We start from the raw sequence: 25,221 nt of genomic DNA on the forward strand, positions 1-25,221 counted from the left end.
GGTAAAAGTCGGCTTTTGTTTGTACCAGTTCCGCATGGGTTGCAGGGAAAGAAATGTATTGGTCCATCCTCTGTATCATGGCGTCAAGGAATTTGTGGAAAGACCTTGACAGGCTGCTCTGGGTCACCCCTCCTACCGCAGCAACTACACTTTGATAGCTGCCAGACGCAAGCAGGTGTAGGCTGCATAGCACCTGTACGTGCGGTGGGATTGCGTGTGCCCTTGGGGTGGTGTGCTCCAACAGTGTTTGGAGGTCCCTGATGAGGTCCAAAATGTTGTCTGAGTCCAGCCTGTACCTCTGTAGGATCTCTGCCTCTGTGAGCATGAACAGGGTGATCCTCTGTCTGTAGACCTGCTCCTCTCTCTGCCATTCCCTCTCTCCTTCCTGCTGTAGCCGTAGCCGTCTTGCAATGACATAAAATGCCGCCATCCTGCAAGTTGCATTGCATTTTGGGTCTAATTTTATAGGTTGCAGTTGGTTACCACCTGATTCCAATGCATGGTAATTACCGACTCGTAAATACGATTTTGAGGCTAAATCGGTATTTCTGTGCTTCCCTACATCTCTATCAACGTTGTTGCCTCTTCTTATTATCTGAATTGGTATTTTACCGATTCGGTAACTCTACCGATTCGGTGAATATTCCGAATCGGTATATTTACCGATTCGGTAACTCTACCGCATCGGTAAATATTCCGATTCGGTATATTTTCCGATTCGGTATATTTACCGATTCGGTATGTTAGCGAATCGGTAATTTACCGAATCTGTGTTTTTCCAAATCGGTATTTTACTGATTCGGTAACTTTACCGATTCGGTGAAATTACCGATTCGGCCTGATTTCGGACTCCTACATCCCGATGGCTCGATACCGCTCGGTAACGGCCGAAAATCGGTATTTTCGGCTGTTACCGATCGGTATTGGGCCACCTACATCGGGCCCCTAGACACAAAAACCTCAAAGTGCACATTGCACAAGATGAAGGAAGTGATAAAGCAATGAGACAAGTTAACTTAGTGGGGTTTTTATAAAGCGCACGGTTACTCCATGCGGAGAGTCCCCACGCTAGGCTTCCACAGGCCACAAGGGTTCTGCAATTGCTCCAGTGATAATACAATTGTCTAAAAAAAACAAGTTTTGTGTTTTTTCGGAACGTAGTTTCGGTGCCCAGACATAATATTGAGTTTTTTATTTCGATCTACTTAAATATCAAGCTTTAAATATCATAGGGACAGAATATCGATGTCAAGAATATCAGTGACCAGAATATCGACCTGAAGGTAAGAAATATCGTTTTTGTTAATATAAAAGTTAGTAATATCGATAGCAAAAATATCGATGTTAATAATATCCATGTTTATGTTAGTGTTATGTATTTTATTATGTATTTTATATGTGTGTGTTTCACATGTTTTGTTATGTTTTGTATTTTTTTTAAATATATGCATTAAATGTTTAGAATTTAGTAATTTTTTTAAGTACATTTTGCGTTTTAGTACCATAGTGGGTTGTGGGTTTATAGGGGAATAGGGTGGGAAGTAATTTAATTATAATAAATTAAATCATAATTTTTAGAAATTATTAATTACATTTTGCATTTTAGTTCCGTAGTGGGCTGTGGGTTTATAGGGGAATAGGGTGGGAAGTAATTTATTTGCAATTAAGTAATGATTCATTTTTACTTATTGGCATTGATAATTAATTTATTATTTATTAATTGGTAATATATTTTTATTAATTGATTCATTGATAATTATATTAATTGTGTTCATTTTTTATTGGAGCGGGTTGTGGGTTTATAGGGGAATAGGGTGGGAAGTTAATGAATTATATTACATTAAATAATAATTTTTATTTTTTGGTATTGATAAATAATTTATTGTTCATTAATTGGTAATGAATTTTTATTATTGAATAATTGATAAATATATTAATTGTGTTAATTTAGTTTAGGAGCGGGTTGTGTTTTTATAGGGGAATAAGATGGGAAGTATTTTATTACAATTAAGTAATTATTAATTAATATTTATTGGTATTAATAATGAATTATGAATTGGTAATTATTTATTAACAATTATTTATTGGTATTGATAGTTTATTGTTGATTACATATTAATTGGTAATCAATTTTTATTAATTGATAATTATATTAATTGTGTTAATTTTTATGCAGAGCGGGTTGTGGGTTCATTGGGGAATAGGGTGGGAAGTAATTTAATGTTATTAAAGTAATTATTAATTTATTTTATTGGTATTTATAAATAATTTATTGTTAATTTATTATTAATTCATTATTTAATTTAAAACAATTAGCTAATTGGTAAGTATGTTATTTTTAACCCCTACGCTATCAAACACTTTCCCTACTGTTGCACTCTCTGGAGCGGGAATAGTGAATTTTACCCCTACGCTATCCAACACTTTCCCTACTGTTGCACTCTCTGGAGTTGGAATAGTAATTTTTACCTCTCCGGTGCTCAACACTTTCCCTACTGTTGCACTCTCTGGAGTGTGAATAGTAATTGTTACCTCTACGCTATCAAAGACTTTCCCTAATTTTGCACTGTTTCACTCTCTGGAGATGGAATAGTAATTTTATTTCCTCCGCTATCCAATATTTTTCTGTTTTCTTTTAGTTAATGTTGTATATAATTTTTTTTATAAAGATTTAAAATATTGTTGTTTTTTAAATTTGTTATATATATTTTATGTATATTATATTTGTATGTGTATATATATGTATTTATAACTTATAACATGTTTTTAACAATTTATACATTATTAAAATATTTATTTACAAATATTAGTAAGTATATATATTATATTTTGTATATGTATGTTTAATTTATTTTAAATATGTATTAGTTATGTTTTATAAACATTTTTAAATATTTTTAACTGTTTCTTTCAATTATATGTACTATTTACTTTACATTTTTTTAAACATTTAAAAAAAATGATATTTTTAAAAACGATATTTTAGACATTGATATTAATTTCAATATTTTTGTACTTACCATGATGTAGATTAAATGTCGATATTTTTGACTTGGATATTTTTGGCACAATATTTTTGTACCTCGATGTTGTGGTACTCAATGTTTTATCAGTGATTCTGTAGTTTCAGAGCAGTCCAGTCTCAACTCAGAAGGGAGGGGAGTTCCACAACTTTGCTGTCAGATGCCTGAAGGAATGGACAACCAAACGTGCTTGTTTTATCTTAGTGCTCACAGTCAGCCCTGCCCCTAAGGACCTGCAGCATCTGTTCGGATGGTACCATTTAGTCAGGGGCAAAAGGTAATGAGGACCTCCCTGTTTCAAGATTTTATAGTCGATGCAGACTGCCTTGAAGGAGACTCTTTCCCTCATAGGGTGCCAATGGGGCTGTAAAAGGGCAGCGCCCATAGGAGAGTTTCTGGGAATATTTAGGAGCATCCGTGCAGCAACATTCTGGCCCCTCTGAACTCTTTTCAGCCTTTCCTGAGTGACTCCAAGATAGAGGGCATCGCAGTAATCTAATCTGGATACCAAGAGGTCCTGAAGTACAGGCTTCCTTGCCGAATTGGGAAGGAGCATCATGATCTTTAGAGTTTTTTAAAGAAACCGAAGTATGTTCCGGCCAGGGCATTTACCTGGCTATCACAAGACAGGGTACAATCAAATACAAGGCCCACGTTTTTAACTTTTGATTTAGGAGTTGGTGTCAGGCCTAGGTTGTCTGGCCACCAGATGGAGGACCATGTCGATGGTTGTTTCCCTACAGCCAAGACTTTTGTCTTTTCATCATTAAGTCTCAGGCAGCTGGTTTCCATCCATTCAGCTAAATTCACCAGACAGTACCTTTGTTCTGCGCAAGAGTGATAATTAGCTGAGTGACTTCAGCATACGACACAATCTTAATGACATAAAGCTCAATCACATGAGCTAGGGGGCGCATATATAGATTTAATAAAGTCGGACTCAAGGCAGAGCCTTGCGGCACTCCCTGCTGCAGTGAGAGAATCGCAGATGAACATGGCTGCAGTAGCACCTGAAATTTGCAATTCTGAAGATAGTCTGCCAGCCATTCAATAGCTCAACCCCTGACACCGTAATGCCACAGTCGTTCTAATAAAAGACCATGGGACATGGTGTTGAAGGCTGCACTCAGGTCCAGCATGACCAGGGCAGCTGTCTTGCCCTCATCAGCAGTGAGTCTCAATGGTTCTGAAGCCACTAAGAGTGCTGATTCTGTACTAAAGCTTGGTCTAAATCCAGACTGGGCCCCATGTAGCAAGCCATTCGCCTCAATATACCTCATCAACTGTTGGTTGACATGCTTTTCTGCTATTTTAGCGAAGAATGGTGACAAGGAAATAGGTTTAAAGTTCTCTGGTTTGGATGGATCCAGACAGGGCTTCTTCAGAAGTGTTCCATAAAAGTGTGCTTGAAAGAATTAAAAAAAAAGAAAATACATCAATAGTTAAAATGCTTCTTGATAGATTTTAATAACAAGATTAGTCATGAAATGCTGTTTTACTATTCATGTACTGATGAAAACTAATTAATCTAATGGCGAGGCATAACAATTCAATTGCCTTTCATTGCAAATGTATTAGAGATAGATTGTGGTGCAATTATGCAATAAAAGTAGTTAGGAAATTTAAATTTACAGATGTGATAGTAGAGACCCTATTGATTATAAAAATGTAGAATATGTTTAGCAAAATGGTTTTTAAGAATATTTTATATGTAAGGATGTTGAAACATTCGTGGCAGTAGGCCATAGCCAACACTAATCAATTTAGTTTAATAATACATTGGTGAAACATGTATTATTCTTTTATTATGAGATAATGATTTGATACACTATATTTGATTTCAATTATGTTTATCTCGTTTAAACCTGATATTTGTATTTTAAGCTTTAAATGTGTTCTTTCTTGAGCTGCAATTTCCCCTTAGAAAGAAAAATAATTCAATGACATTTCTGCATGTGCTGCATTATTTGTTCTGTGCATATTCCATTTCTGCATACACTCTTTCAAGTTCAGTGTGAGATGGCTCGGTTGGAAAGTCAACTCCAACCCAATGCCATAGACTGTTACATTCTATATTTCTTACCACTGACAAATCTGTTAGGCCCAAAAAGTCAAGTTGTTCACATGAAATGCTTAGGAAAGAATGGAAGAGTAGCTAAATGTATTTTGTGACTACATAAGTAAACTAATCATACGATGAACTGACTAGTGAGGTGACACAACATCATTAAGATATGGCATATAAAAGGAGAAACCCCAAAGAAGGGGCAACGCCATACTTTTTTCCTTTTTGATGCAACACATTGTTTTATTTTTCTTTTCTTGGAAAAAGACAGAACTTTTTTCCTATGATATAATAATCATCATTTAAAATCTGATCTTGGACTGCCTTCTTTCTGATGCTGCTGCATTTATGCAGTTGACCTGGAATACTATGCCAAACTAATATATTTTTGTCTCATATTTCCTTTTTGACAATTCTTATGGACTCACCCGTAGAGAACTTTAAAATTGATTATTTTACTCCTTTGCTTTGAATATTTAGATAGGACTGAACTATAGTGTGCCTTTACTTTGTATCTGATGATTGTTTTAAACCATCCTCTTTGGAGTTGAACTTCTGATAAAATGTGTAGACTTGCACTACATGCTTTAATATTCTCGACTGAAATTCTTTAGAAATTGCTTAACTGTATCGATTTCGGAACATTACTACAGTAACTAAACTATCCAAATTGCCTGAGTCTATTATTGCGTCCTGGTGTTCTTTATTTGAAACGGAGTTCAATTATTCTTTTGATCAAAATGGTTAATGTTGTGTTTTGGACATCCTAATTCCCACCCCTCCTATCGGTGGAGAAAGATCTATCAAAGGGCAATCTGCCTCTGTGGTGAGGGTAGTGCTGAAATCCATCTAACAGTAGGGGGCCCAGGGCAGATACAAGGATAGATGAGTATGTAGTGAAGTGAAAGTTAAACTTAAAATATTTTTACCGCTTACGCTGGATCAGGAGTCAGGTATCATCAGGAATAGAACCATCAAGACAAACACAATATAGCCCATAGGCGTCAGCACACCTGGAACATTAAGCCAGCAAGCAGGCCAATAGACCAACGCTTTACTCTCAGCCTCCAGACCAAACACGCCTGCAGAAATGCTTCTGTATCTGCTGCGCTACATGGAAGTAATGGGAGACCACCCGCTGCGATGCAAACCAGTTGGTTCAATCCATGGTCAGCACGGAGGTAGATGTGTGCCACAAGTGAAGCCCACCTTCCCACAAAGTGTGAGGCAGACACAAAGGTAAAAAATAAAACAATAGGGGCTTTCATGACTGCTACTCTGGGTATTTGAAGACACTGAATCATTGGGTGACTTCAGTTCATCCCAAAATCAGGAAAGGATCACTTGTTATGTCCTAGCTCCTGCCTTATCCTTTGATCAATATGGAGATTTCGATTTTGGTAAAATTATTGGTGAACTGACTGTGGCCTATTACCCCGTTTTCCATCCCCTGCCGTCCAAGTAGGATTTGTCTCTGGGCGTTTTTCCGGGAATACCAAGCATACACTCTGCAGCACCTGCTGTGTCAGGTCAGGAATGACATGGACAACAAACTGGAGCTTTCCCAAGACATTGAGTTAGCATTAGATCATGCAGAGTGGTGATATCTTGTTTATAATTATCACCAGGGGACACTTTTCCAGACCTAATTTGCTAATTAAAGTGGTTATATTGTGAACCTGACAATTAGGTGAACAGTGGAAGTTTCCTTTCAGACATGTTATAGATCAAGATGTCCTCCTGCCATGGCTATCCTATCGCCACTACCTTTACTGCTGGCACTCAAACCAGCAGCCAATAGACAATCACTGGGATACAAACCACTGCTATAGAACAAAAACAATGTTATAAACAAACAATATACTGCTGATCCGATCCCATCTTGATGCCTTAATACAAGTCCCTATACTCTAATGTCATTCACCTCAATATTCTCCTTCTTCTCTGGTAATCAAATAATCTAGGGTATGAGTGAGGCCATCTCCTTATCCATGTGAATTATGACATCCTTTGTTGGAACATCCAAGCCTATAAGGAAACCCAGGAACCTTAAATATCCTGGTTATCTGGGCTCCAATGATAAAAACACCCAGCCTCTCTTTGAATCTACCTCTACCAACTTCCTTCAATGGTCCAAGCTTCGCCTGTCTTTGTGGGGTAGGATGCAAGCAGTGAAGGTGATGATTACACCAAGATCTACTTATATCTTTGGCATATTCTTCGTAGGCCCAGTTTGGTACAAATACACAATTTGATAAAGTAAATTGCTTGGAGTAGAGAAAAGCTCAGACTCTTGGCCTACAAACTGTAAGCAGCGATGACGTTCCGCACATGGAGTTCTATTACTGGGCATCCACTTTCCTACCTTTCTTAAATGTATGGAGATCAGTCAACTTGGCTGCTGAGAAAAGAGGGATGGGCTTCTTGGTGGACCTACCTGGAGTTTGATTCATAAGCATCTGAAATGTGCAGACTACTTTCAATGCCCCTGTCTGGAACAACATTGGACTCTTTGTCTGTGATAGTTCAATACAGTGGAGTGTTTGGTTCAGCCTAGACACCAACAAAGACCAGAAGACAGAATTAGGCCTGGGAATGTTTTGTTTTGTTTCTAGGAATGCATTGGTGAAACAGCCATGGTTTGTGGAATGTTGTATCCACATTCCAAAGCACATGGAAAACAAATGTTACCAACAAGATGGCATGACATTTTAAGAGTGGTTCCTTGTTTTTTGTGAATCGCCAAATCTTCACCAACCATAAAATACATTGATGAATTGCCTCTCAAAATGGCAAAAACACAAAATGTTACAAAGTGGAAGTATTTTGCAAAGATCACTATCTTGAATCTCCCACTTTGGAAGTGCACACCCAAATAGATCATTCAAGACCAAAGATACGTATCTTTTTTTGCCTTATGGCAAAAGAAGATATGGCAGGTGTATCTTACTCCTGTCTCTAAGGAGTTATCCTCCTTTAGGCAGAGTGTGTTAGTAGTCAGGCAACCCTGTCATAGATCTCTTATCTGCCTGGGTTATTTATAAAGTAACGTACCACTGTGGTTCCCCAAAACAGTAGACACACACGATTGGTATTGTACCATAATTGGGTATTTATTGTGCAGTAATATTCTATATAACACATGTATCAAAATTATGCTAAGTATTACCAAAATCTCAGCATTCATAACTAATCTCAGAGCTAAACCAAGAAAAGCCCAAAAGAGCTCTCATTACATACCCCATAAGTCTAAAATCCCCATCTAGTCTTAAAAAGTATTGTCGGCCATTTAATTACTTGGCTGTATCATCTAACTACTTTACATCATTCAAAGTCAACCTTACTACGCTGTTAAGCTTTCAGTCAGATAACGATCTTCCAGCACATCCCTCTCAGCATCTGGTCCATGTGTCTAACCTTCACTTTTCTTGCTTCTCTTTAAATCCTTAGCTTCCAATGATTTCCTATGGAAAGAGGAGAGGCACTCCTACTCAGCACATTTGTAATTTGTTGTGGAAGTGCATAGAAGGCAGCAAATGAACGATTTTTCTTCCCTCAAATCTAATTCTGTACAGGGCGAGGTGGCCTTGTGGCTGCAAACAGTGTACCCAGCTCAGAGAGAAGGACATTTTCTTCTTTATCTTGCATAATCGAGCACTGTCAAATCGAGTTTCAAAACTAAAAACATGGCAATACTGCACAGGGTCACCATTCAGTTTGTTTTCTAGGCACTGAAGCCCAATGCATACCCATGTTGGCATTAAATCTGACCTGGGTCATATGTAACATGTATGCATTACAATCAAAGCCCTGTCGCACAAGCTAAATCCATCCCAGGTGCAAAGTTTCTCCACAAATGGATTTCATGTGTTTGAAGTATCAGCGCAATTTGGCACTCATTTCAAGAAAGGTGCCAGTCTGAAATCCCATGTAGAACTTCACAACAAATTCCACCTTTCTGTCTCATAGAAATGTTGATACACACAGCTGTCCCACTGCCCAGGAGATGATTTGGCCACAGCCCCTGAACCTTGCCTAAGTCACCAACTCTAGATCACCTCCGAATGTGGATGGTTTCGGAGCGGTTGTTTGCAGTCTCTATAGTGGCCTTCTGACAGAGCTATTCAACACAGCTACATAATCATTTCTGCTGTGGCTGCTTTCGCACGACAAGGGCATGAGGAAGGACTGCTTGAAATTCACATATTTTAAGATTTAGCACTGTTAGAATTAGAATTGGTTTACCACTCGCCGGTGTATGGCTAGTCTTAGCCCCACTTCCCGCTGCTGAATATGTTATCAACCAGATAGTGACACATATAGTATAGGATAAAGTACACATCCATACATTATAAGGATATTGCAAATCACTGAGGAGTCTGTGACCATAATGTATGTTACTGCTCATAATAAATGGTCACACCATTAATATTGTCCTACAAAACCAAAATCATTGGTCTATTACTCTTTCAGGCCTCCTGGACTTAGTCTGTCCCCTACATAGTTCCATATGGAAAACTGTTGTTGCCATTTTAATGCTAGACGAGATTTTTTTAAATTGTGTTTGTATCTTGGAAACTCAAAAACAAATAACAAACATTAGCAAAGTCAAATCGAATAGACGTTTCTAAGGTGAATAGAAGGAAAGAAGGGAATTAAGAAGGAAAGAGAAACAAATGTGAGAAAGGAAAGGGGTGGCTATAGAAAATCGGTACAGGTTGATTATTATATCATCACACGTGTATATAAATGAAATGACAAACAGTGTTAGCAAGGCCTGCTTAACTTCTGAAGGTATATTTCTTACTGGTCAACACTGCTTAGCGCATTATTTGCTTGTATAAGATTCCATAGCACCTTGACCACTCCATTGTATTGATACATGTATTTATGTATCTTTAGAGTATTTTTATGTTTTCTTTATCCTTTGTACGGCGTTCTAACGGCGGCTTGACTGGGTGCACGCTATCTTAAAAATCTCAATTAAAAAAATACGGTTTAGCAAGCATAAGGCAGTTTAATTTGGGCAGGAGCTTCCAAAATTACCTAACGCCATATGCGTGACCTTAGCCCAGTCCTAGCTTTTTAATCTATACTCTCAAAGATAAAAACGAAACTTCAATTCCCACAATGCAACTGCGATTAGCTTAAAAAGTCAAGATTTGCTTAAGGTGTCATCAGCACCTCTATGTAAACAATCTCGCAGAGACAAAGTGTGCAGGCTGCGGCCAGCAGAGGGGTGTCCTTCGCCGCCAAAGGCCGCCGGGAGGAGCGAGGAAGGAGGAGGCGGCGGCGGGGCCGGCCCACCTCTAGCAGCGCCACCGCCGGGTGGGCCTAAGCCGCGGAAGCTGCCGCTGCAGCAGCAGCCGCCGCAGTCGTCGTCGATCCAGAGATGGAGGAGAGGCGGTACCACCGCCGCTCTCTCGCCCCAGGGCGCAGAGGACAGCCGTAGAGGAGGCTGCCAATGCTCGCAACGCCTGCTGGGCGGGCGGCGGCATCCGCACTCTGCTGCAGGGAGCACGCGCCGGTGCCCGCTCTGCCTCGGCGCGCCGGGGCTGGATGGCCGCGGGAAGGGTGAGTGCAGCCCGGAAGAGAGAGGGGACCCTGTCAGCGCGTCTGTGGGATGTGTCCGCGGTGGCTCGTCAGGCACTCCCCCCACTCCGGTTACCATCAATGGCTCTTGGGAGCAGGGGATGGAATAGCATGCACCGAAGGGGGGCGGGGGAGGGGGTGTCAGAGGGGGGCGACCCCGCCGCGCTGGGGCCTAAGTACTGCTGCCTGCAGAAGGATGCTCACTCCGGCTCCCACATCCAGTCTTTCTCTGTTTGCCACTTACGATGTGTTTTTTCTAAGCCTGTCTGTACTTCTCTGCATCATTTTATCATTATTTCGATGCCTTGATGTTGTTCCAATACAACATAATACAGTCTATTCCAACGTTAGAGCCCAGTTTACCAAAATAAGAAAATAAAAAACTCAAAGTGCTTTTTTGTTGCTGTAAAACAGTTATGCCTCCGATACCTGACTATTTCTGTTATGGACTTATTTCACTTATACCTGCAGCTTAAGAAGGCATATTAAAAACGAGATTCCTGTACGATTCTGCTACCCCCAGCATGTCTTAAATTGAACACAACATGCACACCTGTCTGTCAATCGTCCTCATTCGGCAGGTGTCACTTTGTTTTCTCACTTATGCTCACTCTCCGGACATGCGAAATGCCCCACAGATTTGAGTTCGCCCTCTTTCCATCGCTCATCGAAAAACGGATTCTCCGTTCACTTAATGGTTTCGCCCTCTTAAACGTCTGACTTTACCCCCATTTTTAGTCAGCAGTTTGACAAGTAATCACGTTTTTAATAATGACGTATGAAAACCCGTCCCTTTATTTCGAACAAGAGTGGTACGAGACCTCAGACATCTTTTCAGCTTGTGCAGGTGTCTTGCGATAAAGTTCTGCTCTGTTTGTCATTTAGTATGGCTGGATGTCTGTCTGGTAAAGGCTGTAACACAATTGAATACCTATAAAATGTGTGTGAGGGCGGAAACCCCCAGGGATCAGGGAAATTAGTGCTCGTGTGAAAAGTGTGTGAAAGAGTTGAAAACACTAACCTATTCAAAACTGCTTCTTTTCTGAACATCGAGGAATGCTGAACTATATAAAAAGGCAGTGGGTGTGATGTGTTTTCCTACTTTATTTCTTATTTCTGATTTTCCATTGTGCTCTAATACCCAACGAGGCATTCCAGCGCTTTCCCAATAACCTGAGAAATACAGACAAGCGTGAAATATTTTAGAAACGAGAAACAATAGGGAGTGGAATAGCAGGGTTGAGAAGGTTTGACTGTCATTGGGGATTATATAGTTTAGTTGGAGCTGGAACAGGTGAATGAGAGATGTTGTATATTTTCATGTCTGTGCAGATTTTTTGGGTTAGCTCCACTGTTCCACAGTATTTCTGAAGTATTTCTACATATTTTGGATTTGGAATGCCGCTTAGAATCTCCTAGTGATCACAAAAGAGGACCTCCTAGATGTGGTTTGGGTGTCTGCATTTGCTTGAATACAATGAAAACCGACAGTCACTTGGTTATGGTTAGTAAAATGAGACCGTGGATTAGACAAATGGCACTTACCATGTTGCCCTTGCAGAATGCATATTTGCCATTCACTCAAGAACATTAAAAGTCCTTTTACTAGTAGTAAATACATTTACTAAACTATATTAAAGACCTGAAAGTATTATGCATTCTGTTAATCAGGAGTCTTTAAAAAACAGAACCAGCCGAAAGGCCACAGCCCCTATGATAGAATTTTCAGAGACCCTAGCCAGAAGGCCACGTTTCAAGGTTAGAACATCCTGTGGCTTTGCCCACTAAGTTAGTGACTAAGCCCCCCCCCCACCCGTCTCAGGATGGTGAGTGCATGAGAGGAAGTTCAGCAATAAGGCTGTCGAAGAAGGTCATTATTATAAGCTTATGGACAAGGAAATATTGATTTCTCTTTTGTATCTTCAAACGAGGATATGGTCCCTTGAAAGAGAAACTGGCTCCTTTGGGTCCCAAAGAGAAATCCAAACTCCAGAGAATGCGGTCAACCAAAACTGTTGTTGCTGCCGAAATGCATTAAGCGACACCCTAGGATCAGCATTCAAGTCGGGTCAGGTCCTGCTTTTCAAAACGATTACCCAAGGATTTCCAGAAGATTCTTCCCCCAGCAGTACAGCAATGGCCACCAGCCAAATAGTATCCGCAAACCAACTTTGGCTTAACCCTAGGACCACAGGTTCCATCCACTTGCTCAATGTGGCTTGAAAGGAAACCAAGCTGATTTAAAAAAAACAAAGTTATGTGTTCAGGATTTTAACCCCTTGCATGCGGTGTGAATTTTCGCGCTGTGCCGGGATTTGAGTAAGTGGACGGGATTTGGACGACCAGGGGCCGTCCTCCGCACATGCCCACGGGACGCGTGACTGCTCCCGGCCGTCACGAGCATGCAAGGGGTTAAAGTATTATTTGATTTCTTGAATAGAGTATAGTGTCATTAAAAACATTTCCAAGCATTTAACAGGAAGTTTTTTTGGGGGTGTGGGGTGGAGGGGGGGATAAAAAGTAAGCCTGAATGGTTGTTAGCTTAGGCGATGTTATCCAGAGGGTTCAAGAGGTGAGGTTGCTGGGAAGTACTGGAACAGCCCATGGCATTAAATCATAATTAGGGCTCCCAGTTTTATTGTATTTATTTTTTTTAACATTTCCGTCTGTATTTATCCATATTTATTTTTTGGCCATTTTATTGGCATTTATTCATATGTAGTTTGTATTGTGAGAATAAATGGAGTCGCAAATTGGTATATTTCCACATTTAGTTAACTCTTAGATGTTCACTCATGTGGATGTATCTTGCGTTTTTGCGAATTAAGCTGCCACGTATAACAAAACACTACACCCAAAGGTGCATATTAGCTTTATACTACAAATATAAGTTAACATATGCCTGTATTTTAAGGAAATCTCATCCTATTTTTGAACTCCTCAAGCTATCTGCTCCACTTTTGCCTGGGATTCATGAGACAGCATGGTGAGTCTGTCACATAAAGCACAATTTTCGGGAAACGCGTTGTTTTCTGTCTGTATTTATCTGTAAAACTGGGAGCCTTAATCATATTTGAGCATTTGAAAAGCAGCCTACCATAAACATATGGAAGCTTTCCAATGTTAAGCCACATGGGCCCAAACCCTCTGCCGAAACTCACAGGGTAACCTTGGACAGTTGAGACCTTGTTCAGACATGATCCTGGCAAGATAACATAGCCAGCACTGTCAGCTCGTGACAAAGTATTTATCTGTAACAGCATCATAACAATGCATGTCGGTATGTCCGTTAGGCCGTCAGTTTATCTCTGTAGTTTTAATATTTCTCTGAATGGTTTCAATTATTCTAGCATCCGGGTTTCTGCTGGTAGTTTATTCCAATTTGCACAGACATGGCCAGAACTGGTCTCTGTTCCTGTCTTGTTTTAGTTGGCTGCCACTAACATCATCATGTGGTTGCATATTAAATCTGCTTAAAATATTTATATAATGCTTATTACCCATGACGCGGCACTGAAGCGCTTTTTCCGCAAGTAGCACTCTACTCAGGAGCCCAGGGTTAGTTGTCCATTCAACTTTTTAATTTTAAAAATTTAATTTTTCATTTTTCTTGTGCATTAGTTGTTAGGTTTGTGCTCTTGGGTTCATGTGTGTTTAGTAGAGTTGGAGTAGAGATAAGAATTGTAAAAATGGTTTTGAAAGGGGAAGTGGTATATTATTGTAAGTAGTGGTCCAGTGTGTGCATGTCAGTTGGTGGCATGGCAAAAAAAAAAAAAGTCGAGTGAATGCTTGATATGGATGTTTTGGGAGTTCATAGTAGTGCCAAGGTTTGGTATGAGAGAGAGGAAAGAGGGTTGTGAAGAACTGATATATTGTTTATTTATTTATTTATTTTTTAGATCGCAAAATGAAAATAATTTATAGATACAGATGCAGATCACAAATTTATCCTCTGTCTACATAGGTAAGTGGGCCCCCACCCTTAACACTTAGATCGCTCTCTTACGTCATCTTTGTTGGACCTGACATCTTTGTTGTGGTTGCTCAACCTTTTTGCCTTCAATCCTCCTGATCAGCTGACTTCGTTATTGCTGGCCTTAGGACTCTGCACACTTTACTGTTGCTAACCAGTGCTAAAGTGCATGTGCTCCTTTCCTAAAACATGGCAACTTTGGCTTGCACCCAATTAGCATATTTTATTTACTTTTAAGTCCCTAGTAAAGTGGTACTGTCTGTACCCAGAGCCTGTAAATTAAATACTATTAGTGGGCCTGCAGCACTCATTGTGCCACCTACCTAAATAACCTTTTAAACACGCCTCAGGCCTGCCATTGCAGCCTGTGAGTTCAGTTTTTAAACTGCCCTTTCGCCCTGGCATGTAAATCTTCCTTTAATACATATAAGTATTAAAAACCTGCTCACCGTCCCTAGATTCAATAAGGTGAGATGGGGAGGAAGAGTGTTTTCTTTCTTGGTGCCCAAATTGTGGAAAACGCTCCCGCCTGAACTTCCTAGTCAACACTCACTGGTGATTTTTCGTAAACTTTTGAAGACCAGGAAGGCTCTTTTCCCTGGCTTAGTAATTATTAACTATTACTATATCTCCCTCCTGTTTTGCTGTGACTATTTGTCTGTTATCTGCGCCTTGATGCCCTTTGGCACATTATAAGACGCCCATTAATACATTCATTCAAGTCACCCTTAGGTAGGCCCTACACAGCCCATAGGGCAGGGTGCCATGCATTTGAAAGTGGGACATGTAATTTTTAATTTTACATGTCCTGGTAGTGAAAAACCCATCAATTTGTTTTTCACAACTGTAAGGTCTACCTCTCCCATAGGATACCATTGGATTACCTAATTACATTTAATAAGTGTAGACTCTGGGATCCAACTGGGACCTCTTCTCGTTCTGAGCCAGAATAGAGTGAATCCACCTCCACTCCAGCAACATTTCTAGAGATATGAGCAAGAACTGTGGGAGCCAGAAGGGCACCCCATTAGACGAATGATCAGAGACCATGTTTTTGACTGCAACATGGAAGCGAGCACAGAGTCCTTTGGCATTACAACAGAAACTGACACGTAAGCAGCAGAGGCCACCCTCAGATTCTTAGTCAAAGAGTCCGCAGGCACAGTGGGGACTAAAGGCACACCACAAAGTCAGAGGAGGGAAAATGGCGAGCGAAGCTTGGCTGAGAGCAGTTTACTCAACAGTCTGCATCAAAAGCCAAAAAGGCCAAGAGCACAGAGTAATTTCCCTTTTATGCTATGGTTGCACATTATCACAAGTCAGGGTTACATAATCCAGCGCACTAGTGACCAGTAGCTCTATGACTCGCATGGTGGGGTCCTGGGGCATGCTAGTTTGGGGCGCTAATACAATGGAGCACACAAAAGCGCTCTTAACATTGCCCTAGTGATACAGAATAACCTTGGTACCTCCCAGATATGAGGGCACTGCAGAGATAAGTAGTCTGAGAAAAAAGTCAAATTATCAAGAGAGATTTCTCAACCGATCCTAGATAAAATGGGAATGCCCAGGGGTGTAAGTGTGGGGGTTAAGATTTAACCATCTTGGGTAAGGTATAAAACTACGGAACCTTAGGATTATTGGCGACTAAGAATTGTAAGAATTGAGATTTGTTACCCTACCCCTTGCTTTCACCTTCTGTAGTCAAATCCTTTATGAATTAGTTTATTCTGTCATTGTCCTTTCAAAGCTCTGCTTATCAGAAGTGTCACTCCTCTCTGTATACTGCAGTAGTATTGATTACGACACATCCCCCTTGTAGGGCGGTTGTAATACCAGGTGGGTGAGGACGTTTTCATTATTAGATAAGCACTGGCATATGCAGATTTATGTCTTTCTTTACCACACTGCTCAAATGTTCAGATCTTGGATAGAATTGAACGAGGTGGTGGTGGGGAACATGCCTGGTTTCTCAGACTGCAAAACAACAGTTGATGGACAGAATGCAGAGCAATGTCATGGTTTCTCAGACTAACATTGGTTATACTATAGGATCTGACATTACTTCTGAAACAAAAAAGTCTTCTAACTTTCCAGCAAAATTTGTACAGTTCATGTCGACGTTTTAAGGAACAAATCTGAGAGTCTATACAAAATTGAGTCCTTTTTTGAAGGCCACCGTTTGTACAACCCTGCTTTTACACACAGTTAATGTCGTTATGTACGCTGAGAATTTAATCTTATTGCACGGACACTTCCAAACATACCCAGTTTAACCCACAAGCAATTCTAACCATATTTATAGTGGTCCCACACTAGCACTTTTTATTTTCCTGCAAAACAGCTCTATCAACTGCTCGCCCCCACAGTGGAGCCCATATAGGCCAAGCTAGTACGTTGGCAGACAAGAAGACATTCCTTTGACGAGGCATGCCAAGTCGGTCAGTAAGACTCTCACATCCAAGTAATTGAAATATTCCAATGGCACACTACCACTGGGTCCATAAATCATTTTCTATAGGATTCTCCAAGGTTTTTGGGCAGTCTGTACTGTTCTGTTTACTATCTTTGTCCGGACTCAAAAGGCAAGCCAGACATACTGGCTCAGCGGATCTGAGCTTGCTGCCATCTGCCTATATTACCCCTCAATTTAGTAATATTTGTGCTTTAAACAACATTGAGAAGATTGACTTTGCTTTACATATTTCAAAGCAAATGCAAAATACTGGCATTTGGTTATTTGGAGGGCAGTGTTCTTGGATTCCAGACGTGGGTGAAATATTAAGTGTATTATTTAATATTACGATCACATCATAGAGAATAATTTAATACTGAATTAACCCCTTCACTGCGGCGGCTATTCCGCTGCAGTGCTAAGGGGGTGGGGCGGCCGCGCGGCGGGCGCATGCTGGTGACGGAACCGCTCCGTCACCAGCCGCGGTTGCGCTGTGCTCATGACGGAGCGGTTCCGTCACGGCCCCGCCCGCTCAATAGAACGTTCAGCGCGGAATCCGCGCCGCGCAGGTGTTCCAAGCAGGCCGTGATGGAACCGCTCCGTCATCAGCACAGCGCGACCGCGGCTGATGACGGAGTGGTTCCGTCACCAGCAGGAGAGGGGTTAAAAAAATGATATTCAGCTGGCTGGATAAGCAAATGATACCAGAGCCGTGTTGCACTTTAGAAACACACTTGACGCTTTGTACGACTCATTAGATTTTAGTGACAATTTAGAGTAAAACAGGAAGGTTCTGGATATGGTCTTAACTGGCCAATTTCAGAGATCGGATTTAAATGTAACAATAATCGTTTCACATTCAAACAACTAAAACACCATGCAACTAGATGTTGCAAGGTTCAAACAAAGCCGAATAACTTCAGATAATTATTTTTCCAATGATGGGGGCTAGATTTTGGGCGCTGGAGCAATAAAGGTTATTCAGAAAACTCATCCTGAATTAAAGCAGTATTAAAAACCATGAGGCTAGCAAATCGAAATACAATAGTGTCAATCAGTTTAAAGGCCCACCAATACCTCAAGATAAAATCTTAAGCCGGTTTCACGGGTTAACATTTTCTAGACCATGCAGAATTCAATGTGCAAATTATTCACACCGTATGCCATTATTGTAAATGTGGGCCATAGTCAGGCGTTGCTCATCGAAGGAAACTAAGGTACTTTGTGGGATGGATCACTAGAGGTTTTGTTTTAATTTTAGTTTTTAAAATGAGGAAAAATAATAGCATACCACTTATGAATACCCCCCAAAAACTGCTTCCAGGATTGTAATTGTTAGTCTTCCCTCAAAATAAGTACTGCCCTTGGGAGGGTCGGAGGGGGCACATTCAGTAATCCATGCCTGTGCAGGCAGATTCATTTTGAACTTGACTGACTTAACTAAAGTATTGATTTTAAAGCAGACAGTCTTTGGGTTTTTCAGTGTCATTTCATAAGGGTTGCTGGGTTTGAGGAGCAACCTTTACCACAGCTTTTTCTGTATGATACATGGCCTTCACTCAGTATGGCGGAAATAAACTGCATCTTATCTTTGATTTTGTCAGTTTCTTCTCAGTTACTCGAACTGATATCACCATGCCTAACATTTTTTACATGAGTCCTTGCAACTTCAGATATGACTGTCTGCACATGATTTCGCAATGTGCTTCCCCCGTGTTCCTGTGTTATATATATATATATATATATATATATATATATATATATATATATATATATATACTTGTGATATTCACCTAATGTGTTGTGGTCCAACCAATCAAATTCCATTTACTCAACTACTTTTTACATAATTTCTTTTCTTACAGTGACTTTTGCTTTAATGGTTTTCTGTGTAAGAAATATTAGTTCTTCATCTCTTTGTTGCCATTTGCTTTATGATTTTTTTTTTTGGGTCTCACCTACCAGACAGTGCGGGCTGTCTGGGTGCGGACACCAATTGTGAACTTATATTTGGGCTTCGATCCTGGCCATTGCTCACCATTGGTTGGTTTAATTGTTACTCTCATGCTTCTTATTAGATGGCTTGCCTTCCTCTTCTTGTGTTTTCCCCACCACTGGAGCATATCCGCTTTGCCATTCTTTTGATTGGATAACTTGTATCCTTCACTGCTCAGGGAACTCGTTTTTTCTTCTTCCCTAAGAACGCGCTGACAACGCATGTGTTTTCGGGTCGCTCCTTCATGTGCTGCTTACCCCACTAATCTCTCGCCCCCGGACGCTGCGTTGCGCGCTTCTTCCCTACTTGCTCCCTCTCCCCACAGCTCATCCAATGGTCATCCAATGCTCTTCAATTGTACTTGTCGTGGTTGTTTCGTGTACCTTCTTGCAGCACAGACTTTACTAGTCTTGATTAGTGCCCTTCATATATGTGCAGCTTTTGACGTCAACGACCACACTAAACCCGAAGGTCGGCTGTATTATGGCTACACACTCATTCAGCTCCGTCTTTGTCGTATAATTTTGTTTAATTTGAATTCATAATGCAACACTTTTACATATGTAAAATAATTAATTTACCAAAAATATAGGTGTGCTCATTTAGGCGGCTCTTGTGTTTCATACCTTTTTGTCTTTTGCTGACAGTGTATGTGTGTACAAAGTGGTTTGTGTGCTTATGAGGGGTTAAGGTGTGCATATTTTTATTGTATAGACGTTCCCTTGCCATCCTGTTCTTTCTCTATCGCAAATAAAACATTTAACTTAAAGCATCTAAACATACAGGGTCTTTAAGAGTTTGTTTTGTATACATTTTAGACAAATATCTATTTCTGAATGGATTAGCTTCCGGTCCAGTAAACTCCGTACGATTTTCTAGTTAAAAAATAATTTTGGAAAGCAAGGAATGTTGAGCAGTTGTGAGAGCGGGTCATTGTGTGATTTTGGTGTGTCTCGATTCCCTTCTCTACACACAAATGTGTGAATGCTTGCTCTCTTGAGGCTTTATTCATTTACAGTTGCTAGCATCTTTCCTGCTTCTCTTGATTAGACCATGTATGCAGCATGCACCTTTTAAAAGAAGCACTTCAATTACTTACCTGTAATTACATTACTTTCAGTCTGGATCGCTTTAATCAATTACACCAACCAATTTCGTTCTCCCTAAAAGGCTTCTAGGCCTCCCCCCCCCCCCCCCCCCCGCCCACCCCCCTCATACTCCCAGCATCCTGTTTGTCTCAGGCCACATACCTACAGTTGTCCTGGCCTAACGCCGAGGGAGTGAGGGAAGTAATTGATTAGAGTGAGATGAAGACTCAGAATAATGCAATTACTTACTCTGTCTTGGCTATTTAGAACATCTTTAGGGAAATAGTGCTGAGGGTGCCCTATTTTGCCACCAATTTCGTATAAGTTTCTTGAGGCAGGAAGACCTGCAGTACTTTTGGGGCAGGCCAGGCTTGGAGAGTACACCATGAAAGTACTGGAACATTTTATTGTGGCCCTTTCAGAGCTATTCCATGAGGGACATGGCGGAGGAGGGGTGTTACCCCGAAACCGGTCCCAGGATGCTTGATTCCAGTCCAGGGAAGACCTGGTTTGGCAGTTCGGGCTGGACTGTTCCCATGAGGCGCAGGGTCAAGACTGATTTGCATATAGCTGGGTCTGAACTGGGGTGGCAAAGTGATCTAAAGAACGATGATGGATTCAACCCAGATCTGTGACTGGGGATGAGTGTCTTAAAAAGTTTCAGCACTCCGTCCATCATCTCCTTGTGTTTGACTTTCAGAGCAATGGCTTTAGCATGTATTTGAAAATCGAACCATAACGTGCTATTTGATATTGCGGAAGAACCCCTGCCGAACACTACTTGTGACAGTTGATCTCACTCGCTCCTTGAAATTCAGGACACAAGTTACACCCCACCATCAAAGATTACCAGCGGCAGCTACTTGATTCTGCTCAGATAGGAATAGTTCCACCAGAACTGCCAGATCATGTCCTCTCACTTCGGGGTTTCTTGTGCTCCCATTCAATTTAAAGCCATGCACGGCCTCTTCAGTGAGATACAACTTGTATTCTATGGGACAGGGCCCACTTGTAGGCATACCTGTCGGACGTAGGACATCAGTTACAAACATCAAAAGGTAATGGCTGAAATGCTTGTAAGAATGCCCCAGACACAGTCCACCTGTTTCTTTGTACTGTGCTTCGTCAGACCAGGAGCAACCTCATTGAAATCAGCCTTTGTTCTGTTCCATGTCACTTTGGAATTGGGACGAGCGCAGGCAAACCAGACCGGTTTCAGCCTAGTTGTGCTTCATCTCCAGACAGTGTGCACCTCAATAGGTGCACACTGTGGAGTGGTATAGTTGTAAAAAAAATGAAATGGATTTGGTCTGAGTAATAGTTAGTAGCTGAGATCAATTCAATCAGTTCAGTCATCGTTTTTTGTTGTTTTTTTTTTAAAATAGTAAATATTACTAGTTTTTTTCAGGTTCAACACTATAACAATTCTAGTAACGTTCTCTCGATCAGTGATCCCCAAGTGGTTGCACAGATATCAGTCCTTTGTGCAATATATTTTCCCCATCTAAAATCTCCAGTAAACACTAATGACTGCATAGTACACTTCAAGCAAAAGCAATCCTCCGCTCGCGTCTTGAAAGTAGTAAGCAATTATTCAATTGGATTAGCAAGCATAAATGATACACAGAATTTTTAAGCTTGGTTTCTTTTCTTTATTCTTTCTGGTCTTGCATCAGCCAACACGTGTTTCGTCGCACACAAGGGAAATCGTCCCGCGACTTTCTCAAGGCTTCCAAGAATCCCAAATGTTCCTTAAATAGTGGTGATAATTCCATCCCACTGGTAATTTAAAATCTATGTCCAGATGTCCACGTTGCATATACAATGGATCTCCGTCACAATTCAAACCAAGCACGTATAGTAGAAATGTAGGTCATCACATCATCGCTATATCCTCGAGTGCGAGAAACCTTTAAGGAATCTGGTTGGAAAGATGAGGGGGGGTGAGGTGTAGGAAGGGGGAAGGGAGTTGTTTGCAGGGAGCGGGAGGCTCATTCCGGGCTCAGAGGCGAGACAATTTCCTTTTTTTTTTTTTTTTTTTTTTTTTTTTTTATTAAACTCCATCCAAACAGGTACATAGAAAAGTAGTATTACAGACGGATCATAGGAACAAAAATAAGAAAAGAAAAAAGGGAAAATAAAAAAAATAAAAAGAACATATTAAATGAAATACAAGTTAAAATCAAAATCTTAAGACATCATACTCCTGATCAAAAGAGGTTTACATATTCAATTTTTTTCCCCCATTCAATAAGAAGGAAGAAAAAGCAATAGAACAAGATTTAATACATAATTAAACTATTTACTATCTTCCACCCCTTCTGGAGAATTCTAAATAGGTGGATTTAATCCTGATTTCCACCTCAGAACTGGAGACCAGATTGATTCTCCAAGCTTTTTCCATTTACTACCTCTTGTTGAATATATGGCTCTTTCGAAACTGAAAACAGCTAAAAACCGAGCTAGCCACATCTGGAAGCTTGGTGGTTTAACTTCTTTCCATCGGGCCGACAAAATAATTCTAAGCACTGCAGTGCCTATAAATAATAGATTTTGCTCACTTTTTGATAGGGCGATTGAAGAATCATATCCTAAAATAAACAATGAATCTGTCTCTGGAAGATTATGGCCAAACAGCACCTCCCAAAAATTAGCAATCATGTGTTTAATTTGACTAAGTTTGGGGCAGCTGCTTAGCATATGTATTAAATTGGCTGGTCCTTGTGAGCATCTTGGACAGAAATTATTCTCTCTTTTACCCCAGGAGTATAATTTAGCGGGTGTATAGTAGAGGTCAAAAATAGTTTTATATGTTTGAGCTTTAAGGTTACTGGACCTGAACAGTCGTTGGCTCAGCTCAATACTCTTATAGATGTCAACATTTGGATTGCTAAATTTAATAGCCCAGTTAGATTCAATCTTTTCCAGATCATCTTGCAGGTTTACAAGAAGAAGATTATATATAACCCCAATTCGTGTGTTAGACCTATTAATGACCTCCAACAAATCTATTTTTCCTAGCCCAAGGGTAGTAGATCTTTTTGCCTTAAGGTTTGTATATAATTGAATATATTAATGTAGTCCCCGTTGGAAAGATGATATTTATCCTTTTACATGTGAAAAAGTAGTTTCTAAGCCATGTATCAGAAAGTCTTTGACACGCAGGATTCCAAGTCTCTGCCATTTTCTTGCTATGGTATCGGTCGAAAATGCTATAAACGCTTTCATATGCCATAAGGAAGTGTACCTGTTCACATTACTAATATGCAAATGTTTAGCAACTTTGCCCCAAACCTTAAATGCAGCGTTTATAACTTCATATTTCCGATCATGTGAGTAGTCTCGTGCCTCCTTCTGTTGTAAAAGCAATCCATTGGCCACATTTCCCAATAGTAACTCATAAATTGAGGGTGGAGTATTATTATTCGTAAAGGGTGTTGTTTGTAAATTAAAGCTAATCAGTGGGGTCATTTGTTTAAGGCGTGCAGCCCAATAATACATACTAATATTGGGTATTACCATCCCACCCCTTTCACTAGGGAGAGACATTAATTTAAAAGACCTTCGAATTTTGCCATGTTGCCAGATAAACTTAATCATAAGAGATTCAAGAGTTTTCAGAATCTTAGGGTCAATAGCCAATGGAATTGCTCTAAACAGGTAGAGGCATTTAGGGAGTATATTCATCTTAAGAAAATTAGCTCGTCCTATAATGGTCAAATGAAGTCCATTTACTCTATCCAGATCTTTTTTTATACTTTGAATTAAAGGGTTATAGTTGTAGTTAATTACAGATTTAATAGCGGGAGTAATAACAATTCCGAAGTATGTAGCACTTGCTGCTTTTCTTTGATCGTTATAGTCCATGTTGTCTGTACATAGTACAATTGTCTTTGTCTTGTTCAAGGAATATCCAGAAAAGATGCCAAATTCTGTGGTTATAGCTTCAATTTCCCCCATAGCTTCAACCGGGTTTGATGTTACAATCGCGATATCATCAGCATATGCTTATACCTTAGTGGAATAAGGGCCAAGGACAATTGGAGTGATAGAGGGGCTCTCAATAATTTTCAAAATCAAGGGGTTAATATATAAAGCGAATAATAGGGGGGAACACGGACAACCTTGCCTCGTGCCTCTAGTTATATTAATATTGTCAGATTCAGAGCCCATCAATTGTATTTTAGCTTTAGGAGATAGGTAGATTGAACGTATTGCTTTAATAAATTTGGGGCCGAAATTATTGAGCTTCATAGTTGCCCACAGGAATTTCCACGAGACGCTATCAAACGCCTTTTCAGCGTCTAGTAGTATCATTGACATTCGACCCCCCCGTTACAGTCATGGCATCGAACAGGGCTATTGCCCTGGAAGTATGATCTGTTGTTCCTTTACCAGGTACAAAGCCATGCTGCCACGGGGAGACGATTTGCTCAATGATCCTGCTAAGTCTCATGGCTAACACCTTGGCATACAATTTGGAGTCCGCATTAATTAACGATATGGGTCGATATGATGTTAATTGTTCAGGTGATTTTCCTTTTTAGGAATCTGGTTGGAAAGATGAGGGGGGGTGGGGTGTAGGAAGGGGGAAGGGAGTTGTTTGCAGGGAGCGGGAGGCTCATTCCGGGCTCAGAGGCGAGACAATTCCCTGGGCCGCTTTTCTTTGCTCATCTGTCTCCTTCCCTGCCTATCGACCATCCACCTAATATTTTAAATAAATTAAAAACTTTTGGGGCCAGTTTCAATTCCTGTACACCACCTTTTCCATGGTCGTACATATGTCCATACCCCTCTCCAAGACCTATATCATGGGTGTTGTTGTAATTCCCTCACCTCTGCAATGTCCTGTTTAACCTCAACACATTCCAATCAACAGTTTCTTGTAGCTATTTTTGTCTGTATCTTTCCATATCTCCAATTGTGCCAGTAAGTCTGTGTGATCAGTGGCGGAGTGTGTGGCGCAGTCTGTGGCTTCCTTTAACCTTTTTTAAATTGACAACCAATATCGCTGGACTTTGGGACACTC

At 40.4% G+C, this 25,221-nt stretch overlaps 1 protein-coding gene across 2 annotated transcripts in view; it reads left to right on the top strand.

Annotated features, from left to right (window-relative positions):
- The first annotated feature begins 10,292 nt into the window (after positions 1-10,292).
- CHST10 (carbohydrate sulfotransferase 10) overlaps positions 10,293-25,221 on the top strand; it is a 208,321-nt gene continuing 193,392 nt past the window's right edge. Inside the window, exons 1-2 of one of the 2 annotated variants that reach the window (XM_086934722.1) lie at positions 10,353-10,662; positions 14,580-14,644. Coding sequence is in view for 1 of the 2 variants with exons in the window: in XM_086934721.1 (XP_086790847.1) it covers positions 10,648-10,662 (15 nt within the window). In the remaining variant the exon portion in view is untranslated. Of the gene's footprint in view, positions 10,663-14,579; positions 14,645-25,221 lie in introns of both variants that reach the window. The other variant, XM_086934721.1, reaches the window with a different exon arrangement.

The sequence above is a fragment of the Lissotriton vulgaris genome, chromosome 8, assembly GCF_964263255.1.
Source record: "Lissotriton vulgaris chromosome 8, aLisVul1.2, whole genome shotgun sequence".
Classification (NCBI taxonomy): Eukaryota; Metazoa; Chordata; class Amphibia; order Caudata; family Salamandridae; genus Lissotriton; species Lissotriton vulgaris.